Source organism: Mauremys mutica, chromosome 24 (assembly GCF_020497125.1).
Source record: "Mauremys mutica isolate MM-2020 ecotype Southern chromosome 24, ASM2049712v1, whole genome shotgun sequence".
Taxonomy (NCBI): domain Eukaryota; kingdom Metazoa; phylum Chordata; order Testudines; family Geoemydidae; genus Mauremys; species Mauremys mutica.
The window spans coordinates 8,220,793-8,246,784 of NC_059095.1; the positions used below are offsets into that span (position 1 = coordinate 8,220,793).

At 54.0% G+C, this 25,992-nt stretch overlaps 1 protein-coding gene across 1 annotated transcript; it reads right to left on the reverse strand.

Moving 5' to 3' along the window:
* Positions 1-1,229: 1,229 nt before the first annotated feature.
* HDGFL2 (HDGF like 2) lies at positions 1,230-21,311 on the reverse strand. Its single transcript, XM_044998875.1, has 16 exons — positions 21,165-21,311; positions 18,637-18,713; positions 18,411-18,549; positions 16,254-16,451; positions 14,666-14,782; positions 13,479-13,550; positions 12,695-12,836; positions 12,361-12,436; positions 10,424-10,709; positions 8,198-8,295; positions 6,940-7,010; positions 6,409-6,479; positions 5,166-5,267; positions 4,844-5,057; positions 3,272-3,398; positions 1,230-2,478 (listed from the first exon to the last, which is right to left on the reverse strand). The coding sequence occupies exons 1-16, from the start codon at positions 21,234-21,236 to the stop codon at positions 2,385-2,387; spliced, it is 1,956 nt and encodes a 651-aa protein (XP_044854810.1). The 5' UTR covers positions 21,237-21,311; the 3' UTR covers positions 1,230-2,384.
* Between the last annotated feature and the right edge of the window lie 4,681 nt (positions 21,312-25,992).

The following is a 25,992-nucleotide window of genomic DNA, read 5'->3' on the forward strand; positions in this document are numbered from 1 at the left end:
AATGCCACCAACCCTTACACAGTAACTCGTCGGCTCCCCAACCTATAAAGCCAAAGGGGAGAGAATTGGCAAAGCAGGACTCCAGCCATGGTAAACCGCACGGTGCACGGACACGCTCCTGGGGAGTACGTGCAGCGCTGACACGGGGGGCCAGGTTAGCATGTTCACGAGCGCTACGCTAACAGCAGCGGCGTCACACCGACATCACGTGCATCAGGCCAGCACATCCTTTAGCTCTGCTCCAGCCTGACACTACCATGCTGGGACCAGCCTCCTTGCAATGGGCCCTAAGGAAAGACGAGGGCAGTAAGTCTTAGAATTAGGCATCCCCTCTGATTAGCAATATCAAGCCCTACAAGACAAAGTGGTGGTGTGGGTGAGGGACCAGCCCGAGACTCAGGAGGGCTGGGTTTGATTCCTGGCTTGACACAGATTTTCTGTGCCCTTGGCCACATCACTTAACTTCTCCGGGCCTCTCCCCCTTGTAAAGGGGAGATGATGCTTTTCTGCCTTTCATCTTGTCCGTTTCTAGACTGTAAGCTCTTCAGAGCAGACAGCACTCTCTCTAAGACTATGGCTACACTATGAAGCGAAAAGCCACGCAGCGTAGCTGCTGCGTCAGCAGAAGAGAGCTCTCCTGCCGACAAAAAGCTTTCACCCCCCACAAGCAACAGTGGTTTTGTTGGCAGCAGAGCTCTCCTGCCGACAAAGTACTGTTCACACTGGTGCTTTTCATTGGTAAAACTTTTGTTGTTCGGGTGCGTGTGTATTTTTTTTTTTAACACCCCCGAACAACCAAAGTTTTGCCGACGAAGTGCCAGAGTAGACAAATCCTTAGTCTGTGCAGCACCCGGCACGATAGGGCCCTGGGTCTTTGGTTGCGCCTGTAGGGACACCCATAATACAAACCATCAAGCCGTGCTCCCTACACACTGGGTTTGTGAAGGACGCACTCTGCAAACAGTGGTTCGTAAATAAGACCCCGATGCTGGCTGCAGCCAGTGTTTAAATTTAGTGGGTAAAAAGAATCACACTGGTTTATTAAGATTCTGTTTCTAAAAGTTTACAGTGCAGAGGACCAGCGAGGAATATAAAACCGGAGTTAAGCTGCATTTTCTGGAGGTTGGGGGGGTTGATTTGGAACAAGCTACCCTAGTGGCCTGTTAAGTGCTGCCTTGTTCTGCAACTCATCTGCCTGCAGTGCAAAGGAGACAGTCGGAACACTCATCTTCCTTTTCAGATGGACAAGTCTTTATTTTACATATACAAAAGCTTAAGATTCTTCCGAAACACATCAAAACCTAAAGATGTTTCCTACTCCTGCCTGAGATGAAGCCCTCACGCTGTCGTTATTCATAAGCAACTCTCTTTTTCAAGTGGATTTTAAATAAAAGCAGCCAGTGGCAGCCCCCCATACTAGGGACATCCCTCAAAGAAGCATGACAATGCAGTGCTCCATTCTCAGCCTTCAGTTCGCTGGTGGAATGATACAGCCTCTGGCTTTAAGTGTCCTGGGGGCTGCGGGAGAGGACGGCCCCACATGATTCTGGGGCTTCAGAGCAGTAGGGAACTGGGAGGGCTAATGGGCTGGAGATTTCCTGTTAGAAGGTCGTGATAAACATGCCCTGCAAAGTGCGGTTACACCACGGTAGGATCTGTACTCCGTGTTGGCATACCATGTTTCCAAGCCAGAGCTCTGCTGGCTTTTCACCCACACCAAGTTTTGGCCCTGAAGAACCAGCACAGCTTTGGGACCACGCGCTGGAGTCAACTGGGTCGTGCAGAATAGCTGCAACCCAACGGCAGAATCTCCAGGTCTGGGGAGGACAGAAAGAATCCAGGTGATTGTCATATCCCCGCCTGGGGCGGGCAGTACCACCCCATCGTCTCCGGCTTGTAAGACGGGCCAGGCTGGATCTGGTGCTGCAGGGCGACGAAACGTGGGAGCCCTTGGGCATTATTTTTACAGTCACATGCCCGAGTCTAACCGCACTTCCAAAGGAAACACAAAGGACGTCCCTCCTCACCCTAGGGTTACAGCCATCATCCGGGGCTCAAGAAAATAGACGAATAAATGATATTTTTTTCATTAAAAAACCCTTTATATTCAGTTCATGTCGGTTTAGATCACAAGAATTTAGGTGGGGGGAAAAAAAACCCAACAAAAAACCAAGGAGACAAATACAAACATACGGCACAGCCTCCCCAGAAGTTCTTTCCTTTGACAGGAGCAGGAGGGGCAGGGGAACAAGACCTAGGCATCAGCTACAGTGCGACTTAGTGAAGTAACTCTGAAACATGGGGGCAAGGCAGAGCCGGTCTCCTTCACTGCCTTCAGTGCAGAGACCCTGCGAGTGTTTCTCCTCCGTGTGGGAGCCACGGCCTCAGCTGTCCTCCTCCTCGTCCACGGAGTCCGACTCCAGGCGGCCCCTCTCCCTGTCAGTACTGGGCCTTTTGATCTCGGGATAGTCTTGCGCGCTGCCAGGGAGAGCAGAGGGAAGTCACCGAGGTGCCTCAGTTCCAAGCTAGGAAGCGACTGTCACTCGCGGGGAGGCAGGTGCTTGGGGTTACTGTATCCTCCTTCCCTCCTCATTCATACCCCTCTATGTACCCCTTCCCTGCCGAGCCGCAGGCCTCTAGCCAGCCACTCTCCCTGCTCCCCATTCCACACCCATCTAGCCATCCCTCCCTTCTCACCCATCCACACCCCTCCCCACGGTAGCCGAGCAACACCCCCTCCCAACAGTACAGTTATAGGACATCCCAGGGAGTACGCTGCCCCTCCTCCCCGTCACACTAGCCCCAGGCGTGGTGCCCCCAAGCCCGCGGACCTGAGGAGAGAGCAATCGCCCCCAGGCAGGTGCCTCTCTGCTAACATGCACTTGCCCACGAGGATGGCTGGAGGAAGTCATGCCACGCGGGTTGGCAGGGTTTATACCCATTGCTTGGGACTGAGGGGCTGTACAAACACCTGATCTCACACAGAGGGGGAACAACCCTGCAGAAGCCTAGGCCAGCAAGTCTATTTCTAACAGGGATTTCTCAGGACTCCTTCGGTGCTAGAAAACCCAGAGACTTTGGCCTTGACACTCTTTGTAAAAGGCTTCTGCTCTGGAAGAGCTCCATACCCAGTCGCAGGCAGCAACGCATCACCGCGTCCCGCAGCCTCCTTGGCCCCATGGGCACTGTGGAGCTGCGGCCTCCCGCCCCTCAGCAGGTACGAGATGAACCCCTACCACCGAGTCTCCCCAAGCCAGAAGCGGGTGCTCACTCATGTGTGTCTTCTGGGGATGCCTCTCGCTCTCCGTCGCCAGATCCCTGGGCTTTGTCTCGCTCCTTATCCTCCACGCTCTCCCCTTTCTGGGACATGGATTCACCGTTTACGGGGGCTGACAGATCTGCAGTGGGAACAAAGCAGGGGAGGAGAGGACAGGAGATGGGTGCACACGTTCGCATGCTTGGCTCCCAGCTGGAAGCAATGGCAGCTGTTGCTTTCTTTCTCCCCGCTCTCTTTGGTACTTACCTGATCCTGTCATGGGAGGAGCTGAGCGCCTTGCCGCTTTGAATGCATTTAGGGAGCTGTGAGGCAGGGAAGAGCTATTATCCCATTGTACGGAGGGAGAAGGGGCTAAATGACTTGCCCAAGGTCACAGGGGAAGTCTGAGGCAGAGCAAGGAGTTGAGTCGCAGGCTGCTAATCTAATCATTAGGCCATCCTGCCTCCTGAGTCTCTCTCTCTCTCTCTCTCTTGGGATCTAGCCAAGATGGCAGCTCCACAGCCCTGGAGACTAGAATTCTCCAGTTGTCTGCCGCACAGCGGCAGCAGGGAAAAGCTCCCGCTTAGCACCATCCCATCACCGCTAAGAGGGGAAGAGATCGGTCTGGCTCTAGGGCCGGCTCAGTCCTTACCCTCTGCTGAGCCCGCTGCCCCAGTTATGGGAGTGGATTCTGGAACATGGCCAAGGGCCGCCCCAACGGGGCACCCACAGCCACTGGACGGTGCTTGGCTTGTCAGCTCTTCAGAGCAGGGAATTGCTTGCTTTGTGCCTATACAGTGAGCAGCCCGATGGGTCCCTGGTCTCGGATGGGGTCTCTATAGGTCGCTATCCATCTGGGGAAGATTTAAAGCGGCTACCTAAAGGTGAAGCTACTCCCATTTGCTCCCCACTGGTGTGAATCTCGCATTTAATTTGTGCATTAGGCATGAGTCGGGGGCCACTGGGCTCTGCCACTCAGGCTGTAATTAACCAGAAGGGCACTTCCCTGAGGTTTACATGCAGATCTTGGAGGTAGACGCTGCTCCCGCTCTCCTGGCCATTTGGGTGTTCTTACCCCCACAGCCCTGAACCGAATGGTGACATCACGGGTGTCTGGGGTGTAACCTGCAGCAGTGGGGCACTGGAGGCAAAGAATTAACATGCCCCCTTCTTCAGGCAGGTCTCCTGCAAACACCTGCATGGCTACAGCTGCTAGGACAGGCGTCTCCAGCATTTCCATGCTGTGCCGAGCTTTGTCAGAGCGCGACCCTCCGTGAGCCTGCCCAGCCCCCACCCCAACGAGCCCACGAGGGAGGATCCTGCCGCCCTCTGTGCCCCCCAAGGAGAACCGCTGCCGTGGAAATTCCCTGCAAGACACGGGTAGACAGTGACCCCGCTTCACAAGTGATAAAGCCAGGGTCCAGTCTCTCCCGGGGGAGGCGGGCTGAGTCACTGGAGCATCTTTTGCTTTCAGTCTCAGAGCAGTCATCACAAAAGAAGAGCCCCCGCCCTCACCGCAGGGCACCCCAGCTTTGCTGTGTGCCCAGGCAGGTTGGGACCCCTCCCAGCAGCGTGAATTATAGTTACCGGCATTGGTCTCCTCCTCTTCTCTCTCGTTCTGGGCCTCCCCTCCCGACAGCTTCTCCTGGCCCTTCTCCGTGTCTCCCTTGTCTTTCTCCACCCCCGTTTTGTTGGCTTTCTGGTTCACCTCGATCTTCGGCCCCAGGACGCGCGACTTCAGGCGGGTGTAAACCTCGGCAGCCTTCTCCATCACGTCCTTGTTAGCTTTGTAGCGACGGATCTGTCACATCCACACAATGAGGCGGGGCTGGCCACAGACTGGCCCCCTGTCCCAGAGAAAGGCGCTCCCACCCCCACACACGCCTCCCTCATCCCACCTCCAGCCTACCTTTTTCAGCGTAGCCACCACATCAGTGTGTTTCTGGAGGATGTGGGAGGTGACCTGCAGGGTTCCCAGCTCTTCCAGCGCATTCAGGCACCTCTTGATATCCTGCAGGTAGAGCGAGATGAGAGATTTATCTCCACCAGGCAGAGGAGGTGGCAGGGACTCAAGGAGCACTCAGTGCAGTTACTTAGTGGATTATTCCATCCCCTCTCAGGCTTCATGCAGCAGGGAAACCCCAGGATCTCTCCCTCTCCTTGGGGAGGCTGGGGAGCAGAGACACTGATAAAAGAGGCTGAAGAACCTCTCAGGCTTAGATCCAAAGTCTATGGCACTTGCCACACAGACTCAGCTTCGTCCCTCTCCCGAGACCCTGATCTTCCTCCTAAACGAGGCAACCTACCCTCACCAGGAGCTGACGCCCGCTAGGCAACCCATCCCCACCTTCAGCTGTGCCACTACTGCCTCCCCGCCCCCCGAAAATCCGGCATTGATCCACATCAGGTAGGCACTGTAGCGAAGCTGCGTATCAGCAGAGAGCACAGCTGTGCAGCAGCTGGGAGCTAAGCAGGGGAAATTCTCAGAGATAGGTAAGGAGAGCCCAGGGAGAAATAAAAATCACCTTTGGCACCATCTAGTGGCAAAGCTGAGTATTGCTCCTTTAAAACAGTGCGGAATCAAATGTATCACATAGGACTGTAGGAGTTCGACATGGAAGAGACCAATCTGATCAATGAGTCCATCCCCAGGCAGCAGAGATCTCAGACAATAATAGGACACTACGGTTAATATGCAGCATGAAGAACGTGCTAACAGATCTTGGAGCTGGCTCGGATGGAGGTTATAAGGAGGAAGAGGAGGACCAGGGAACCCCCCACAGATGTCAACATTTAAGGCTGAGCACCCCCGAATAGCATGAAAGGCAGAGAGTACTCCACACAGCTAAGAGCGGAGGCAGATCCTGGAGGCCTCAAGCCTATGAGATCATTCAGCAATCCACTGACTATTAAAAGCTGACGGATGCCCAAAGACAACAGGGTCTGGTCCGGCTAGGCCTCGTTGCATGTGGTGCAGTAGACCTAGGAGGGTTCTAATCAGGGGAAGTTTGACACTCACTTTGCACAGGCGTCAGTGACACAAAGCGCAGGGAGGAACAGACCCCAGTCACTGATAGTCCGGGGACACCCAAGCAGGAGGGACCACTCAGACGATCCCCTCCCCAGCCCCCTCCCAACTCGCCGGTACTCACCGGATTATCAACTTTCAGGGCAAACTTGATCTCGCTGTGAAGTTTCTGAAGCTTCTCTTCAGTTGTGGGCTCTAAGATCATGTAAAATAAAGAGGCCGAGGCATTAGCCCCCTCTTGGCTGGTTTTAACTCGTCTTTAGCCTGCTGGACTCCAGCGGGACACCGAGCGTTTGAAAGCACAGAGAATGCGCACTGGGCATCCGGGGCCTTCAGCTCTGATTCGATATGACCCCTGGCCTCCTGAGAAAGGCAATACGCAGAGTCTCCCCAGAAGCAGGAAGGGCTGGGAATGGGCTAACATCAGAGTCGTCGTCACTTGGTTATCATGAGCTGGGCACGTTGCTTGAACTCCAAAGAAACCTCCTACAGCCAGCCTGCCCCCCCCCCCCCCACAGCTCTGTACTGAAGAGCCAAATCACAGCAACACAGTGGACCTCTTTTGGGGAGACTCTCTCCGCACCCCATGCCCCAGGCCAGGATAACTGAGCAGGAGAGTCCCTCCCCCGTCCCCAGAAGTAACCTGCTCTCTCACCCTTCTTCTTCTCCATCCTCCTCTCTGGGATCGCGTCAGACTTTCTCCGGCCTCGCTCCACTCTTAAGGGTCTGCAGCGGGTTAGGGAAACAAGAGTGAGAAGCTGCTCACTAGCACCTCTGCACGTTAGAAATACCCCGGTTAGGAGTCACACCCACTGCCCTGGCTTACGGGGGCGGACGATGGTCTTGCACTTTTCACTGGGGAGGGCAGGGGCAGAGTTTTACCCACCTGGTTTACATGGCAGCACACATGGCTCTGGCACCACCTGCTGGAGGGCTTGGCTTACTCCGGGTGCATTAAATAAGGGGAAGGGGCTGCACCAGCTCTCTGGGCAGAAATGCTGCTGCTGCTGAGCACTTCCCCAGGGCTTTCAACCTGGGATCTCAAAGCACTTCCCCAAGGCGGGTGAGAGTCATTATCCTCATTTTACAAACAGGAATCCTGAGGCCCAGGAGGGACTAAGGCCCACGCTCTCAGACACGTCCCGGTGTCTGAAGCCCAGCCGGTGACATCTCGGGCTTGATTTGCTGCGGGGCTGAGCGCCCTGAGCTCCCGTGGAAGTCAGTGGGAGCTGGGGGTACTCTGAACCTCTGGAGAATCGGGCTCCAGGGATCGAAAACTTACAGGCCACTTCTGATGCGTCCCAAAGTGATTTGTCCACGTCACACAGCAGGTGAGTGGCAGAGGCAGGGGTAGAAACCAGGCTCTGGACTCCCACGCCTTATATGCTGGACCTGAGTGAGTCCTATTTCTGGCCCCCCCTCTCCTGGGGAACAGGCTCCTAAGGGCTCTATCAGCGGTTCTTCCTGGGAGCGGAGTCCCAGCAATGACAGCAGGTCTCAGGAGATGTTCCCTTGCTCAGAGACGCCTGTGACCCGGCCACTCCCCTACATGGTACCGGCCCTGCAGGCTGCTTGGACCATCCCGCTGAGGCGGGCTCGGTTAAAGGCACACAACGTTAGAGACAGATCAGAGGTGCCTTAAAGATTTGCTCCAGCACCACCTCCCTTCCCTTCTTAACGCTGTTAGAAACCCAGGAGGGGAGAACCACCTTGCCACCTCCCTGGAAAGCTGCTTGTGCCCAGAGTCGCAGATGCTTAGCACAGCTCTGCCATGGGCTCCAGGAGGGGAACCTTCCCCCCACCCACCAGGGGGAGTTGTCAGCCAGGAGGCACAAGAATCTCCAACCCCGCCACATCCAGGGGGAAGGGTCAAGCACAAGGAGGAATCGAGGGCACGGCAGAAAGATGCTGACTTGTTGCGAGGTTTCTCCTCCGATCGGCCCCTCTTCTCCTTTAGATTCGGTTTCCTTGACAACTCTGAGGGCTGCTGCTTCTTCAGCGGCTTCTTTACCTTCAACAAGAGAACAATGCAGACGCTGAGAGCTGCGGCAGGCCCCTCCTCGCCACAGGAGGGGAGAGGATGGTGGTGTCCTATTCCAGCCCCTCCGACGCGCGGTCTGTGTCGTGGGGATGCCAAGAGCTGGGGCCCGTTGGCGTGTGCAGCGCCTAGCACAATTATATGAAAGTTTCTGCCCCAAAGAGCTGACAAGTGAAGTAATTAGATTGGCTTAGGGTCGCCCGGCCTTCTGCAGCACCACCTAGAACCGGGCTCTGACCAGTTGGAACCCTGTCCCCCTGCTAAGAATACGGCCATGTGCTGCTCTGGTACCCAGAGGTCTGGTTTCAATCATAGTACTTACACAGGCTCCATTGGCATGGTATCCCTTTGCACACGTACACTGTGGAGCCTTTTACCAGAGGATCTCACAGCTCTTTGCTGATATTAGACCTCACAGCTCCCCTGAGATACTCATTTTCCAGCTGGGGAAACTGAGGCATGGATAGGTGCTGTGACTTTCCCCAAGGCTACTCAGTGAGTCAGTGGCAGAGCTGGGAACCACGCAGTTCCCAGCTCCGGCCATGAGACAACACTGATTTTATGGCGTCTCTCTCTGGCAGTGGAGATGGAGTGGAGAGAGGAGATTTGCTCATTTCAGACTCTCTTATCCCCCTGGACAGCTCAGAAAACTGGCTTAGGCAGATGGGTTATGGAGATTTCCACCTCGAGCTCGGCAGTTCACATCTAGGCTGGGGCAGCAGTTTAGTGACCCTACAGTGGTGGTCTTGTGTGAAATGAGTTTGACAGATCTCTGTCCCCTCCCAGCAACCCAAGGTCCATGTCACATCACCCCCACACCCCAACAATTAACTAGCCTCAGCGCAGAGACCAAGGACTGAATGGGCTGTGCAGCCTGTGACAGCTTTAACCCCAAGGTTGGAGACCAGGCACTCTGGTGGGGTGGAGGGGTAACGTATGCACTGCTGGCCATGGTCAAGGGACAGCACTGCAGTCTCCAGGGTCATCAAGCTGCTACCACAGGAGTTCACTGCTGTCTTAAGGGGAGAGGCCTCTCTCCAGGACCTTGCCTGGTGCTTTATCTGAAGTCATAGATGCAAGAGCATCCACCCTAGGCTGGCATGAAATGCCATGGCAAAGCTACTGGCAGCTCAGGGCAGCCCTCCTGCCCTCACGAGCCAAGCGGGCAGAATTCTTGCAGAAATTCCAGTTGAGTGCCAGTGTAGCTGCTGCTACAAAGCCCTGCTCCATTTCCTGCCATGCCTGGGCCCCGCGCTGGCTCTACTCAGGAACTGCTCTGGCCGGTCCAAATACAGCCAAGGACTCACACGTAGAGAGTTTTCCAATCCAAATTCCTGAAGCCCTCCACAAACTGATGCGCAGAGATCACTTCACCCAACGAAATGCAGCCAGCTCTGGGGTGGAACGTGAAAGCTGTTACGCAGCTTCCAGCAATGCCACACAACAGGCTAAGACAGGAAGTGAAGAAGTATCCAGCACCCAGTTGAAACTCCCAACAAAGTTTAGTGAGGCAGACTAGATGTGCCCTCGTTAGAAAGGAGCCAGGATTCAGGGCTGACATAACAGCTTCCCCCACGAAGGGGGCCATGGGATCCTCCCTGACAGCAAGCAGCTGGAGCCTGGTTCAACATCTCACCTGCAAGCCTCTGCAGAGGAGTTCGTTAACAAAACTAAATCAAGGTGGCTCCGTCCTGCCCACCTCTCGTGACTTATTCCCTGGCTAAGCTGCTCACCCAAGCGAGCCACACTGACTGGAGCCGCCGTGACAGGCCTCAGCTAACCTGGGCGAGGCACCAGCGGGCGGCACGCCTGGGACATTCAGCAGGACAGGTTCCTCCTGGGTCTGGCCTGAGAGTTTCATGAGCAGTGCAGGAGTGACTTCAGCAGCAGGGTGAGCTTCCCTGACCCCAACCCTTCCCAACGCCCCTCGATCCGGGAGAGAACCATCTCAGGGTGAGAGGGGCACTCCGCCTCCTCGGCTTCTCTGAGCCCAACAAAGGTTTAGTGCCAATCACAGGAGGGGTTCAGCGATGCCCCCAAACTCACTTCCCATATGATCACTTGCCTGGACGCCCGGATCCCCCCGGTCCCACATGCTCACCTCTTTCTCCAGCTCCAAGTCGGAGTCCGACGACAACTGGTCCTTGCCTCGGATCTTCCTGCCTTTCTTGGCCACCTCGTCATCCATGCTGCTGTCACTGTCTGAGTGCGCCTCCTCCCCCTTCTCCGCCTTCTCCTTCTTCTTTTCCTTCTCCTCTTTCTCCTGCTCCCGTAGCCTGCGGATCTCTTCCTCCTGCTCCCTCTTCCTCTTCTCCTCCAGCTCCCGGCGGCGCTCCTCGTCACGCCTCTTCCATTCGCTGATGCGATCTACGTCGCTGTCGCTGTCACTGGCGGGGACAGAGGGAAATGGATCCCGGGGAACAGGAAACCCACTGCGGAGACGGGGCCCGGGCACCCTCCACCCCCACGCTGAGCCCTGCTTCCACCGAGTCCTGTAGATGCCGCGGAGCTTTGTGCCTCCCGTACACTGGAGAGAAGCCCCAGCCTTGCTCCCTGGTACATCAACTTTTTGCAGCGTCAGATTTTCAATGGACCGTGGGGCACAGGCCACTGGACGTGCCCTTGCCCTGAAGAGGTCTGAGGCCATCAAGCAGCTGCCCCCAGTTACCATCACTCACCGCCCTCTCCTGCCCCCGAGACGTGCCCCTTTTCTGAGCGAAAGGAGAGCTGGCCAGAGAGGCCAGCCTGACAGCCCTGCAGACTGAAGGCTTCCGGTGACCCCCAGCGGTGCACGCTTCCGGCTCAGCGGCCTGCCAGTGCCTCAGCCCCGATCTGGAGGGATCTCTGCATTAAGAGTTCCGTCTCCAGGTCCTATGCAATCCCCGGTCCCTCTGCCCAGGTTGCCAAGGGGAGCCCAATTAGCGCCAGCTGCAGGGGTGGGATTCCTGTCCCACAGAATTGCGAGCCAGCCGAGATCCACACTTCCAGCCTCCGTTTGGGCTGCAATTGGTACCTATGGGTCAAATCCCTCTGGACCCTGCGTTCTCCTCCCTACACTCCACACGGGGCCCTTCTGGATAACTAAGCCTGTCTGGCGTCTTGTCAGTTCCAGCCCCTTCACTTCCCCCGCGCCGACAGGCCAGCTCTACACTGCAAGCGTTGGCTGGTTTGCAATGTCGGTTAGGGATGGGATTTCCACTTCTGCCAGGATAGCTTATTTTGCTTGGGGAACCCGTACGAGCTACACCAGCAAAAGCTCTCCTTCACGGTATCCGCGGAGTCTGCACTCAGAGGCTTTGCCAGCGTAGTGATGCTCCTAGAGTTACCCCAGGAAACCTTTCCTAGCACAGACTAGCCCATAGCCAGAAGGGCTGCACACAGCGGAGACTGTCTGGCAGCGACTGCCACGCAACTCACACGAGGCATCCCCTCTGGTGGCAACCAAAGCTACCGGCCTCCTTGCTAGCTAGCCAGGCACTGACATGGGCCCATTATTATTAAACATTTATACCGTGGCAGCGCCTCGAGGCCCCGACGTGCAGGGTGCTGGACAAACGTTTTGTACCTGACAGTCCCTGCACTAAAGAGCCCAGGCGAGAGCTCTCCCTCTCCATGGTGCCCGAGCGCCTCCCATTTATTTATGCATTTGCCCTCGGAACACCCCCGGGACTGAGGTTTGTAATTTTATCCCCGTTTTCACAGATGGGGAAACTGAACCAGAGAGAGACCAGGCGACTAGGAAGTCTGTGGCAGAGTCAAGAACTGTACTCACTGGCCAAACTCTGCTCATCGAGTCCGGACTCCCCTGCGCCAACACGAAAGATTCCCCCACCCCAGCTGACAACTGAGACCGGACACCAGTGAGATGCCCTGGCTAGCTCCTGGGAGAAGCCGAACCCACACAGAGCCTGGGGTCAGCGACCCAAGCCCCGGGCCGCACTCCTCTGCTTCTGGGCCAAAGGAGATTAAAGTGTCTGAATACCAGAGCAGGCATCCCAGCCAGTCCCTGGTGCCCCTCGCCATGGCCTCAGCGCTTACCTGTCGCTGCTGGAGCTGGTCGGAGCTCTCTCAGGCTTTGGTTTCCTGCCGCGAGGCTTTGGGGGCGGCTTCTCAGCTACAAGACACAAGGGATCAGGGGTTCAGCACCGCAGGACACAGTCTCCTTCCCACCCCCTCCGACAGCCAGACGCAGCGTGCGTGAAGGAAGGGTAACCCAGTCCAGGGGGGCCTGGGTTTCAGTCCATCTCTTGGGGCAGGGATTAATGAAGGCTCCCACACAAAAGTGGGTTGCTGAGCCCACCCAGCCCAGCTCCCTTCCAGAACTGCCTGGGAAGAGCTGGAAGAAGCCTGGATAGCTCCCCTTCAGCCCTACCTGGCTTCCTGCCCCGTGGAACCTTCTTCACAGACACGTCCGAGTCGGAGTCCGAATCAGAGTCCGACTTAGTCATGTCCACTGTCTCGTTTTCCTCCTCCGAATCCACCTTGGAGTCCGAGTCGGACCCCGAATCCACCTTCTGTGAGCAAAGGAGAGAACGTTGAGGGGGATCCGTGCGTGGGTCAGAGAGGAGGGGAGCTGAACTGCCTTCCCACGGGAACCGTAAGTGGGACGAAAAGGGAAATCTACCTCCAACTCCCTTAGGTAATGGATCAGTGTCTAAGGGAAGCTGGGGGGATGCCCTGGCAAATCCTCACACACACAGTTCTGTTATCGGCATACATCACGTGGTGAAATGGTCGGTTTAGTCACCGAGGCCTTTGTTATGCAGGAGGTCAGATTAGATGATCACAAGGCCAGAAGACACCACTAAAATCTATGACTATCCCTTCTTGCTGCTCACCCCACTCATCAAATCCATGTGCAGGAAGCCTGTTATACCCGCTCACCCCTCCTAATCCTCCTGTCTCCCCTCCCCTCTTCATTCATTCCTGTGGGCAACATGGAATCAGAAATTTAGTCTCTTCCATTCCTCTCAGCGACTGTGTGTGTTTGGAATTCCCTTCCACCTCCGTCCAGGGAGACGGGGTCTGTCTGACTGGCTGGCCACAATCTGTGCTGGACGCCACCTGGCAAAGCCAAGCTCTCAATGCCCAGGGGCTAACCCGCAGGGAGAATGGACTAGCAACGGGGCAGGGCTGCGCTTTTAAGGGCCCCTTACCTTCTTCTTCCTTCCACCTGCAGACACCCTCCTGGGAGCTCTGGTCACTGGCTTCTTCTCTGGAGTAAAGTCCTGGGAAGGGATGGACATATTCGAATTAGGAAAGGCCTCATTTTGGCTCCGGAAGCTTCACCTCACCACTCGGCAGTAACCCCCATGCCCAGACAGTGAGAAGCGAGGGCACCTTCTGGAGATACACTTGGGTGGCATCAGGGGGGTAAGGAATGGCCCCAGATCAGCCCTTCCAACTCAAATTCCTTCCCCTCCTCATTATCCAACAGCCCTGGACTTTGAGCTCCGCAGACCACAGGTGCTGCCCCAAAGCACAGGAGCTTGTCAACCCAAGAACAAACCAGCTGTCCAGTCTTAACTGGGACAAGGATGTCCCGGCAAAGACGCGTTGGGCACCTTAGAAAGAGCAGAGACCCAAAAAGACATGACTTTTCCCAAAGCTGGAGAACAGTGGGAGAAAGACTGGCACACGGGTGCCTAGCCAGTCAGCGCCAAGTGGCATGAAGGCAGGCCTTGAAGACTAGAGTGGCCTTCCACACACCATGCCAACCTGTGCTGCCTGCTGTCACCACCCAGAGATGCCCAAGCCCTGGGCTGGACTCAGCGCTCATGGAAGGAATTGGTGACTGCACTAAGCCAGCAGGGGAGGCAAAGAGAAACAGCGGGAGGGGGGACAGTGCCACCAGGCAGGAGCCGCTGCACTGGGTGCTACTGTCAGAGCAAAGGGGCATGTCTTCTCGTCAATGCCCTGTGAAAGGGGAAGCCAGGCATGTAACGGCACTAGGCAAATGGTGTGCGTGCTGTAACGTGGCGCGCCACTGCCCCTCCGGAGCAGCAACGAGACAGGCTCGGAGGGCTGGGATTACATCTCTAGTGACCGAAGGGCTACAGAGCATATGCGCTCTACTACTAACAACAATTTATGGAGACGCGGCTTGAGCTCAAGTGGTAGAGAGTATGTGTACATGGATATACCAGACTATTCCAAATTCTATCCCCCAGGCTTCATGTGGCCCATTTAGCTGACAACTGGGGTCCTGCACGGTGCAAGAGAGAGGGCATAAGCAGAGTGCGCCTCGTCCTATATTCTCGCCAGGATCCGGTTAGTTAAGCAGAACCTGCCCACCCCATCCAAACCGCTGCAGCACGGGAGAATCTGTAAACCACTTAATCACCTGGTCACTATTTTTCTCTGACTCAGAAGAACTTTCCGAGTTCTCCTCTTCCGAGGGAGACGCACTGCCCTGGTCGAGGTCGCTGGAGGATTTCCGGGGTCGTTTAGCCACTGGCATCTGAAATCAGAGAAACAGCAACGTAACAGCTGCCGCAAGCTGGTATATTCCTCACTGTGTTGTACAGACAAAACTACACAGGATCTTTTCAGGGGGCAAGACAAAGATGCCACATTTATTCTGATAATTTGATTTATGACCAATAACTAATATCTTAATCCTTATACACACTCATTATACCTAATACCTATACACACACACACACACACGCACACATCCATCAGATGTTCTGCAGCTGCTGCATAGTTACCAGTCCTGAAGATAGCTTAAGTTCGTGGCTTGATTTTGCAGCTTGGGTTCATAGCTTGTGGCGGCTAACTGGCCAGAAAAGCCGGGCACAAGGACAAGCTGGGTCTCTGTTGGCCATGCACGGATGCCCTTCCATGTTGGCAGCAGAATGTTACCCTCCAAAGTTTTCCATTTCACTCATCCTTTTTGTAGGCTTTAGTTTGAATCCAGAGGCTATAGGTCTTGCTGTGTCACGCTGTCTCTGGGTTTGGTGATTGATCACCCCTCAGTTGCAGGCGTGACTTTCAGCCTGGGACCTGGCTTTGATCTTCCTTCTATTGTACCTTTTCTTTTTAGGGTGGACACATCTTACTTTGTTAGGGCTCTTGTCTGCATCTTCAGCCGGTGGGGTTTGAACTTTATTTCGTCAGGACAGGCTGGGGCTGGAGGTTGATTCCATCATCCATACATACCTCATTCACACATCTAAACTAACTAATAAGAGTACAGCAGGGTTTGCAAAATGAAGGTTGGAGGAAGCTTTTACAAAATGGAGTGAGCGTTTTAAAATGGGGGTTGAACTACAATATGGGAAACAGTGAACAGAAGTTACAATACAGACAAGTGTAGTGGATGGCAAACAGTGAACAGAAGTTATATTGATGAAGTGAACAATTAAAAACAATTTCATTTATCAGTTCTACAACTGCTGCCCTCTCTGCCCACGAGATCAAACAAAATCTAATGGAGCACGGCTTTAGCCACCACCCTCCTTACTGTTTTCTCTAATAAACTCAGAACAGCAGCCAGCATGCAGCCTACAGGTACACAGAACTCATGCCTGATCCCATGCACGGTCTACACACTGTGACAGTGTCTTCTGATCGATACCAGTGTGCGTGTGCGTAAACAGAGCCAGTTATGTCAGTTGGTGGGTTAGACCTGGTGTCTTGGCTACCTTTAAACTTAGGATTCTCTCTAATTTCCCTCTAGAGTATCAACAGGAGACCTTGTTTTCACGTCCTTCCTAAAAACACCCTGCTGTGCCATGTGGCTGCCCCAAGATAAATGCAGCTACCTCTGGGATGGATCGCAGCAGCTAAGTAGTGGGTGATGTGACCACCTTATATACAATTTCTAAAGTGCTTCATGAGTCATGTGCAAACCCGTTATATAAATGTAATCATCCTTCTATTCCTAGCCAGGTGATTCCCCACCACAGATCGCAATGAGGCAAACCTACTTTCATAGCTAGCGCTTTTCGTTTCAGCCCACTATGGTCGCTCCCCTTGTCAGACTCCTCGTCGCTGTCTAGCTTCTCCATGGCCGCTGCAGCGACAGTAGCAACTGCCATGGCAGCCGATTCGTCTTCCTCCTCTCCTCCATCACTCCCTGCCACCGGGTCGTTCTCGGGAACTTCGCTGTCTGAGGAGCTCGCTGGCTGAAGGGGCAAAGAAATGGAAAGGTCAGGGGTTACTGCTCAATAGCAGGTCTCACGATACATGTCAGCACAGCAAGGAAGCAGGGAATAAGAGAGCTAAGCACGATGGAGAGGAGGATTGAGCTTCACATTGCCACATGAACAGCTGCCATCAGAGTGCTCTGATAACTCCCCTGCTGACAGCAAGCTAGAATCCGCTCTTAAGGGCGAGATCTGTGATAAGGGGTAGTGTTATGTTGACCTTTTAATGATGCTGCTTCTACAGCAGTGGCTCTCAACCTTTCCAGATTACTGTCCCCCCCCTTCAGGAGTCTGATTAGTCTTGCGTACCCCCAAATTTCCCCTCACTTCAAAACAACTTGCTTACAAAATCAGACCCAAAAATACACAAGCATCACTGCCCCTATTACTGAACAATGGCTGACTTTCCCACTGTTACCGTATAATTAGAAAAGAAATCAATAGGAATCCAAATATTGTCCTTACATTTCAGTGTGTAGAGGGGCTGATAAGCCATTGATCACAGATCCTTCTTCCGAAAATACTTTATCCCAGGGCGGTTGCAGATACTTTCTCATTTGAAAGTTTCCCATGAGGGGTTGGATTTAACCAGCCCTCTGCTCTCCTAGTTTGAATCCCACCTCTCTGACTGCCCCTTTAACCATCCGCAGTGAAGACGTCACAACTTCCTGTCATCCTATTATTATACAGCACCTCAAAAGGCCCCACCTAGGGGTCTCAGGCCTCACTTCAAGCGTCCACATCATATCTATGGCGATGATGACCAAGCTCTCCGTTTTCCTTGACTCAGTCTCCCATTTCTGTCATGACTGCCACTTCCAATTACCTACTACCAGAATTCTTCCTTCTGGGAGCCGTCTTTGCCCTACATCCTTGATGCTCCTGGCATTCTCCTTAACTTTGCTCCCAAGACCAAAAATCTTCAAGTCGCTCTTGACTCCAAAATTTTCTTTCTGCCTTTACAATGCCGAAGTTCATCTTTTCCTCAAGCCCATCTCTGCTGAAATCCCTACCTATGCCTTAATTGCTGCCTTGACTACTGAAGGCCTCTCTTTAATGGCTTCTTAAAACCCTGTTCTGGGAACTTCAGGAAGGTCCAGAACAGCCTCTAACTCCAGACACCAGGACTTTGTCACCCCAGCTTCTCTTACATTCAGTGATTTCCCACTCATTTCTGTAGCCAATGTTAAGTTGCTCTCAAAACTCTCCACAGAATCATCTCACTCTATATCTATGCCCTTGTATCCAGTCATCTCTTGTGCCTGTTCACTGCAATCTATGGTCTCTCTCTCAAGCTCTGCCACAGTTTGGGTGGGGGGTTGCTGCTCGTTTCAGTCTGAAACTATCTTCCTCTAAGCCATCTCCTCTATATCTCACCTTAAAGCCTTTCTTTGTCTCTTCAGACCAAGTATATATGAAGCAGCTCTGGATACCTTTAGGAAGATCACTATGTAATAAATTGTATCATTCAATTATGATTATATATAGTGTCCTTCATACACTGAAACACTGGACCGTAAACAGCTTTCTCTGAGTCTGATCCAAAGCTCATAGAAGTCAATGAGAACCATGCTAGTGACTTCAGTGGCCTCTGGTTCAGGTGCTCTGATGCCAATGAAGAGATTGACATCATCTGACAGCCTGAGCACACGACTGGGAGCCAAGAACTCTGCAGTTCTAATTCTTGCTCTGACACAGATTTCCTCTGTGGACAAGTCACTTCAACTCTGTGCCTCGGATTAGGCATCCGTAAAGCAGGTGTGAGGAGGGTTAGTTATTTTGCTCCCAAGAAAGGAGATTTTTGACATGGAAGCTTTCCAAGGCCACCGTGCCAGGCAGCAGGAAAAGAAGGAAAGGCTATCTGACGGCACAAAGCACAGAGGTATGCAGAGCCCCTAGTCATGGCTGACCACACATGAGCTATGCTCTCAGACTCACCGGAGGGGCACTGTAACTGGCATGGGGGTTGTTCTGGATTTCCCACAATCCCTCATTGAAGCCTTTTCGCTTGTTTGGCTTCCCGTATTTGTCCTTGTACTTGTCGTAAGGGAACAGGTCCTTAGGTCCCAAGAAGGCTCTGGGGGGGGAGAACAAAGCAGAGGTCAGTCCCAAGCTGCCGGGAAGTGGACAACGGCAAGGAAATCACGTGGACAGTGGGGCTTACGTCTCGTGCGTCCCAAAGAAGAAGATGGGGTACTTGTTTGGCGGGGGTTTCACAGCGCCGTCTGCTATGTCATCAATCTGAAACAAAGCACAAAGCAGGAGGTGGTCAGAGACGGCGGATTAGGGTGCAACCTCAGGAGGCAGCTGACTGATACAAAGCCGAGGATGGCTGTTTCACACACGCACTGCAATAACACGCGGAGGAAGGGAGCCTTCTGCACACTGAATTCTAAGGTCGTTTTTATGGCCAAGCAGGATCTGTTGGCAAGTAACAGCAGGGAACCAACTCCAGCTGTGGTGTTGCAAGAGCTCCGTCCTAAACCTTGGTTCAATCCCTTTAGGGCTGGGAATGCTGCACAGGTTATAGGCTCTGCACACGGAGATGGAGGGGGAACACGAGTGTCTGGCTTGGGCTACCAGTAAGAGCACATGGAAGGCCTCCCAGGAGAATCCCATCCAGGCCTACTTAGAAGGAGGGAGATTGCTCCAGCAGGGGGCCCTGAACGGTCCCCTCCTGGCTGGAGACAGGCTATAGGAAAAGCCAAGGCTGCTGGGAAGCAACCAGGCCTGAGGCGATTGGCCCTTAACGCACAGGAAACCCTGTCTTCCCACATGTCCCACTGGCTCCAGTCAGTCACTTGCACATGGCATAGCCAGGGGCACAGCTTCTAGGCAGGAGCCCAGGAATGTTACTGGATCTGTGATTACAGAAAAGTGGGAGGGTACATGCAAGTGGGTGACCTTGCACACTGGGGAAGTCTTCACAGGAAAGGGCCCCCCAGGGGAGGGAGAGAGCAGATCAGAGCAGACTGGGACTCCAGCAATGAGAGCATCCTTCTGATTCTGACCAAGTTCTACTGGAGCCCCATATTCTAGCACTAGCAAAGTACAAACAGTGCACAGGCGAATTAGGAAAGACATACTAGAAGATCCTGTGGTACATTGTAGGTCGTGCATTGTCTTCCCAGCTCTAACATCCACAACCTTCCTCAGGTATCCACCACATCCCAATCCCATGCATTTGCAGCCTCTTGCCTCTTGCCACTACACCCCCTCACACTGTGGTGACCCTGCTCTGCCCTCAGCTTCCAATCATCTTTACTTTTCAGGACCACTACCCAAGGCACTCTCATCCACATGGTGTCCTCCACACACGATGACCCTCCTGATCATCAACACCCAATATACCCTCATCCCCTCCAGGAACCATCACTTGACTCCATCTCCACCAGATACCATCACCCTGCGTGTCTCATCCATACCCCTTCCAAGCATTGTTGCCACACAATGCTGTCACCCTACCACCTCATCACACTGCATACCATCACCTGACACTCAATAACAGATCAGTAACTCCCACCTGCCCATGACCACCCCCACCTCCAGTGATCCAGCACCCCCCTCTGGATCCCGCGTTTCTAAGAACCTCCCCTCTCCTGCTGCAGACCAGAGGCAGTGAACAGGCAGACTGCAGGCCAAATCCAGACCACCAGATGCTTTTGAAAAGAACCCGGAATCTTTTTATTTACTTATTATCATCATTATTGTTGCAGGGTTTTTTTTTTTATTATTATTATTATTATTTTCTCTGGAATCTGGACCTTGACCAAGAAATTTGGACCTTGACAAAAAATATCTGACTACCCCCGAGACTGTCATCCTTGATCCCCACTCCATATCCACTTACCCCAATCCATATCCCTTTCCTCACCCCATCTCTTCACAGCCCCCTGCACCCCACAATACATCACCTTGTCCTTCTGCAAACATCTTCCCCAACACCCTCCCCTGCATCTTTCCTTATACCCCCACCTCCCCTTAACACCCATCTCTGCACCCCATGATCCATTATCCTCTGCACCGGATCTCCCCAGTACCCAGCCCTGCACCCCACAATCCATCACCTTGCCTCCTGGCGTGCCACCTCCTCAAGGACCACACCATAATCACCCCTCTCTCTGTCTCTCCTCCTCTGCACCCCAAGACGCATTGCCCCGTTACCCCTGAGCCCCAGTGGCTCTACCTCCGCACGCCCTGCTCCCCACAATCCCCACCCCGCACTCCATCACCTGCACCCCAGTCCCCGATGCAGAGTAGGCCCAGACCACAGGCTGGACTAGGGGTCCCCCCCCCAAGAATCTCCCCATAAAGGGATGGGCTGAGCATAAGGTCTCCCTTGGGGAAGGGAAAGGGGTCCCCTGGGGGTGGGGGGAGGCTCATGAGAGGCACTTGGGGCTTCCCCCGTGGCTGGGGTTGGGAGTTCCCGCCGGGGCGCCCCCCAGGGCTGGGGTTGGGGGGGTTCCCCCTGGGGCTGAGGCTAAGGGGGGCTCCCCCGGGGCTGGGGTTGGGGGTCCCCCCCGGGGCTGGGGTTAAAGGGGGTCCCGCTGGGGCTGGGGGGTCCCCCCCGGGGCTGGGGTTAAGGGGTCCCCCCCGGGGCTGGGGTTAAGGGGGGTCCCCCGGGGCTGGGGTTAAGGGGGGTCCCCCCCGGGGCTGGGGGTAGGGGGTCCCCCCCGGGGCTGGGGGTCTCACCCGGGCCGGCCAGTGCGGGTACCCCTTCATCTTGGCGAAGACCAGGTCTCCGGGCTTGAAGCTGTGCGGCATGGCGGGGCCGGGCCGAGCCGGGCCGGGCCGGGGCTCCGGGGGCGGGGGGAGGGGCGACAGGCCGCAGCACAGGCCTAGGCCGCTGGCACCGCCAGGGAAACGGGGGTGGGGGGGGGAGGCAGGAGACTGGCCCTCGGCCCGCAGGATGTCCCGCCCCTCCTCTGCGCAATCCCGCAGCGCACTGGCTCCCGGTACCGCCACTCACCTGTCCCCTCCAATCGAGGCTCGGGGTGGGGCCTGGGAAGTAACGGGATTGGGCCGCTGCCTGGGCACGCGGGGCGGAGGGAGGGGGGTATTGGAGGGGTGTGACCCTGGGGATCTGTGTGGGGAGGGGGGTAGTGTAGGTGCGAGGGGCTCTGCGTGGGGGGAGAGTGGAAGCGAGGAGGGATGGGGGGGAGGGGAATGTAGGTGGATGGGGGGGAGGAGAGGGGCCATGGGGGGAGAATGGGGGCATGGGGGGAGCCTGGGGTAGGGAGGGGAGTGTAGAGGGTACAGTGGACATGGAAGGGATCTAAGAGGAGTGATGGGGCAATGGAGAACGGGGGTGAGGGACTAAAGGGCACTGGTTATAGAAGGGAATTCTGGGGCGAAGAGGGGGCTATGGAGTATTGAATGGTGGCTATAGAGAGGAAGAGGTGATTACAGGGGCTGTAAAGTGAAGGAGTATGGAGGCATGAGGGGTATAGATGAGTTAAGGAGGCAGGGTATAGATGGGGTAAGGAGGCATGAGGGGTATAGATGGAGTATGGAGGCATGAGGGGTATAGATGGGGTAAGGGATATAGATGGAATATGGAGGCATGAAGGGTATCGATGGGGTAAGGGGTACGGAGGGGTATCGATGGGGTAAGGAGTATAGGTGGACAGGAATAAAGAGGGTGGTATATAGGTGTTTTGGGGAAGCAGGGAGATGATAGAATAGAGTGAATGGCTATATCAGGGGTTCTCAAACTGGGGGTTGGGACCCCTCAGGGGGTTATGAAGTTATTACATGGGGGAGTTGTGAGCTGTCAGCCTCCACCTCAAACTCCGCTTTGCCTCCAGCATTTAGAATAGTGTTAAATATAAAAAAGTGTTTTTAATTTATGGGGGGGGGGTTGTCACACTCAGAGGCTTGCTGTGTGAAAGGGATCACCAGTACAAAAGTTTGAGGACTGCTAGGCTATAGGGAAAAGGGATAGTATGATAGTATGTAGGGTTTTACAGTGCAGGGCTGAGCTATCTAGGGAGATGAAGAGAGATGACCTAGCATATGTATTTGTCATTGTTGTATCCCTTTAATGCCCCTTCTTACTGCTTTGCTCCATTTTAGTCCCTCCACTTCCTTGTCTTGTTTTCGGCTCAGGAGGCTGATCCGCTCTGTGGTGGGCACAGTGTAAGAACCCATACAAACAGATCACTGTATTCTGGGGCATTTCCCAGGCTGGTTGCCAGGGGATACTAATATGTAGCTCTTATTACAGGATAAGGGGGTTGTACAGGTGACAATGGGGCAGAGTTAGAATTGCATCCTTCACCTTTGCTGATAGTGTTTGACATTCATTCCACAAAGACCCTCAAAATTAAACACAATAATAATTAGGAGGTCCCTTCTGGCCTGAAAATTATTAATTTATAATTAAAGACCCCTATAGATATATCCAGAAACCTGCAGCAGTGGGAGAAGGGACCTTCCAATTCCCATCACCAGAGGTTGTTTGGAACTGAATTGTTTTCTTTATCCTGTTTAAATGATAAGCCTCTAGACTAGGGGCAAGGACTGTGTCTTCCCGGGTCTTGTGGTGCTGAGTGTAACACACTGGCTTAGTGCAGGTAATCGTGTCTCCCTCTAGTGGCTGGCTCTAGCAAGCATACGAGCCTGCTACTGATAACTGGACAGATTAGGTCTGACTCCAATACCCCATTCATGCTAGTGGGATTCTTGAATGAGCACTAGAAAAAAGTGGCAGCAGCTTGTGTGTTCAGACCCTTATGCTACACCCACTGAAGTCCATTGAAACCCACCAACAACTTCAATTGGTGCAAGATTAAGCTCACACCCCTGATTCAGGAAAGCATTTCTTCAGGGCCTGAATGATGAAAATACTGAGTTGACTCCTCTTGACAAGTGTAGTGTCTGTATGCATCTGGCCACATTTCATTACACTGACAATGCTCAATAAATATTATAATATGAATAACAATAGTTAATACTTAAAGAGACAGCTGGAGTAACAAAACATAGGCTTTACAAGTGTGACATTGTCAACAAGCAGTGTAACTAAGAGTGAATTTGTCCTTTCTGGTTTTAATAACCCCAGGTAAGGGGGTTAAAATGCTGGTAGGGGAATTTCCTTCTTTAATATATGGGGCCAGATTCTGCACAGTTATACTGTGTAAACCCAGAGTAACTCCACTGAAGCCAGTGAAGTTTGTACTAATGTAACCAAGAGTAGAATCTAGTCCCATATATTTTATACTTGATTGTATCCCTTTAATTCCAAAGTACAAGAGAACATATCTTTGTAAATCTGCCCTTTGTTGTGTAATGCCAAGAAAGGAATAGATAGCACTGAAAGGAATTGGGTCTGGCCTGCACACTAAGTTGGACTGGTTTATTTAAAGGTATATTTTGAAATCTATTTAGTTAACCCAGTGCAAAAAACTTGAATCTACTGCTTTCATAGAATATTAGGGTTGGAAGGGACCTCAGGAGGTCATCTAGTCCAACTGCCTGCTCAAAGCAAGACCAATCCCCAGACAGATCTTTACCCCAGTTCCCTAAATGGCCCCCTCAAGGATTGAACTCCCAAGCCTGGGTTTAGCAGGCCCATGTGCAAACCACTGAGCTATCCCTGCCCCCTGAAGAATTTAAGCATGTTCCCACCCAGGATCAAACCAGGGCCCTTTCATGGGTGAGGCAAACTTGATAACTGCTACACTACAGAAACCAATGATGCTTTAGCTAAAGTTGATTCCAAATCGATTTAAGCTAAATTGATACAGGTCAAGATTAAGTGGCTTCAAGAGAATCTGCACAGGAGTTTGCACTAATTTAAGTAAATTGATGTTAAAACTCAGTTTAGTTAAACTGGCGTAATTGCTGTGTGAAACGCTTAGAAACAGCACGCCGAATTCAGCAACCATATGAAAGCTGTTGAAAGTTGACATGAGGTGTCAACAGAAATAAGCACGCGTGTGTATCACTTAGGCCATGTCTAAACGAGCAGTTATGTCGGCAAAACTTTTGTGGCTCAGGGGTGTGAAAAAAACACTGTCCTGAGTGACATAACGTTTTTCTGGCTCGTGTGCACAGCGCTATGTTGGTGGGAGACAGAGCTGCCGCTGCTCAGTGAGCTGGTTTTATGATGTTGAGGTGAGCTCTCTCCCATCTACACGAGCTCTCTGGCAGCGGCACGGCTGTAAGCTTGCAGGTGTAGACAGGGCCTTAGTGACAACTTGTCTAAACTTGCTGGATGTGCCAGTGAGGAGCAGATTTACACAATGAAAATATCCACACCCTTTATTTAAAAAAATATTTACATAGCAATTCTCCCCCTGGGGAGAGGATGAGTGAAAGAAAGAATTTCATATGACAGATGTTAATCATGTTGCTTAATGCATGACTGGAAGGCATTCAAATACTGACGTGATGATGGGGAATTATGAACCTATGTAGAGTAGAATAGAATAGCATCTAAAAACAAGGGGTGGGGGAGTGTGCAGGGGTGGGGGAAGTGATGGGGTGGGGTGGGGGGGAAGGGACAGGGAGTTAGGTGAGGAAAGAGATTGGGCGGTGGGTGGGGGAAGGGATGGGTGTGGTGTGATGGGGTGGGGGAAGGGACAGGGAGTCAGGCGGGCAAAGGGATGGGGGATGGTGTGTGGGGGGGAAGGAATGGGGAGTGGGGCAGGGACAGGGAGTGGTGTGTGGAACTGAGGTGCGGCAGTGTGTGGGAGTGGCGTTGGGGATGAGATGGGGCGGTGTGTATCAGGGGCGGTGTGTGGGGATGGTGTGGACGGGGGCCGGTGTATGGGGGTGGGGAAGGGACGGGGGCGGTGTGTGGAACTGAGGTGGGGTGGGCGAAGGGAATGGGGCAGTGTATGGGGGTGAGGAAGGGACAGGGGCAGTGTGTGGGGAGGGGTGATGTGTGGGGTGGGTGAAGGGATGGGGCGGTGTGGACGGGGGGCTGTGTGTGGGGGTGGGGAAGGGACGGGGGTGGTGTGTGGAACTGAGGTGGGGTGGGCGAAGGGAATGGGGCAGTGTATGGGGGTGAGGAAGGGACAGGGGCAGTGTGTGGGGAGGGGTGATGTGTGGGGTGGGTGAAGGGATGGGGCGGTGTGGACGGGGGGCTGTGTGTGGGGGTGGGGAAGGGACGGGGGTGGTGTGTGGGTGAAGGGATGGAGACGGTGTGGACGGGGCGGTGTGTGGGGTGGGCGAACGGACAGGGGGGCAATGTGTGGGGAGGGGAAGGGAAGGGAAGGGGCGGTGTGTGGGGTGGGTGAAGGGATGGAGACGGTGTGGACGGGGCGGTGTGTGGGGCGGGCGAACGGACAGGGGGCAGTGTGTGGGGAGGGGAAGAGGAGGCGCGGTGTGTCGGGTGGGGGAAGGGAGGGGGCCGGTGTGTGGGGAGGGACGGTGTGTGGGAGTCGGGGAGGGGGCGGGGCGGGGTGTGTGGGAGTCGGGGAAGGGCCGCGCAGGGCCCGCTACTAGGGCAAGAAGAGGCCGGACCCAGCCCGGCCCGGCCGCCAGCGCTTGGCGGACCTCTCGCACCATAGAG

Excerpts from the sequence above, each read along its gene's own strand:
- HDGFL2 (XM_044998875.1), bottom strand. The coding sequence starts at position 21,236 with ATGCCGCACAGCTTCAAGCCCGGAGACCTGGTCTTCGCCAAGATGAAG. Across the intron at positions 7,011-8,197 it reads GAGGAGAAACCTCGCAACAA|ACCCTTAAGAGTGGAGCGAG; the intron begins GTCAGCATCTTT and ends AACCCGCTGCAG. Across the intron at positions 3,399-4,843 it reads AGAGGAGGAGACCAATGCCG|ATCTGTCAGCCCCCGTAAAC; the intron begins GTAACTATAATT and ends TTCCCACTGCAG.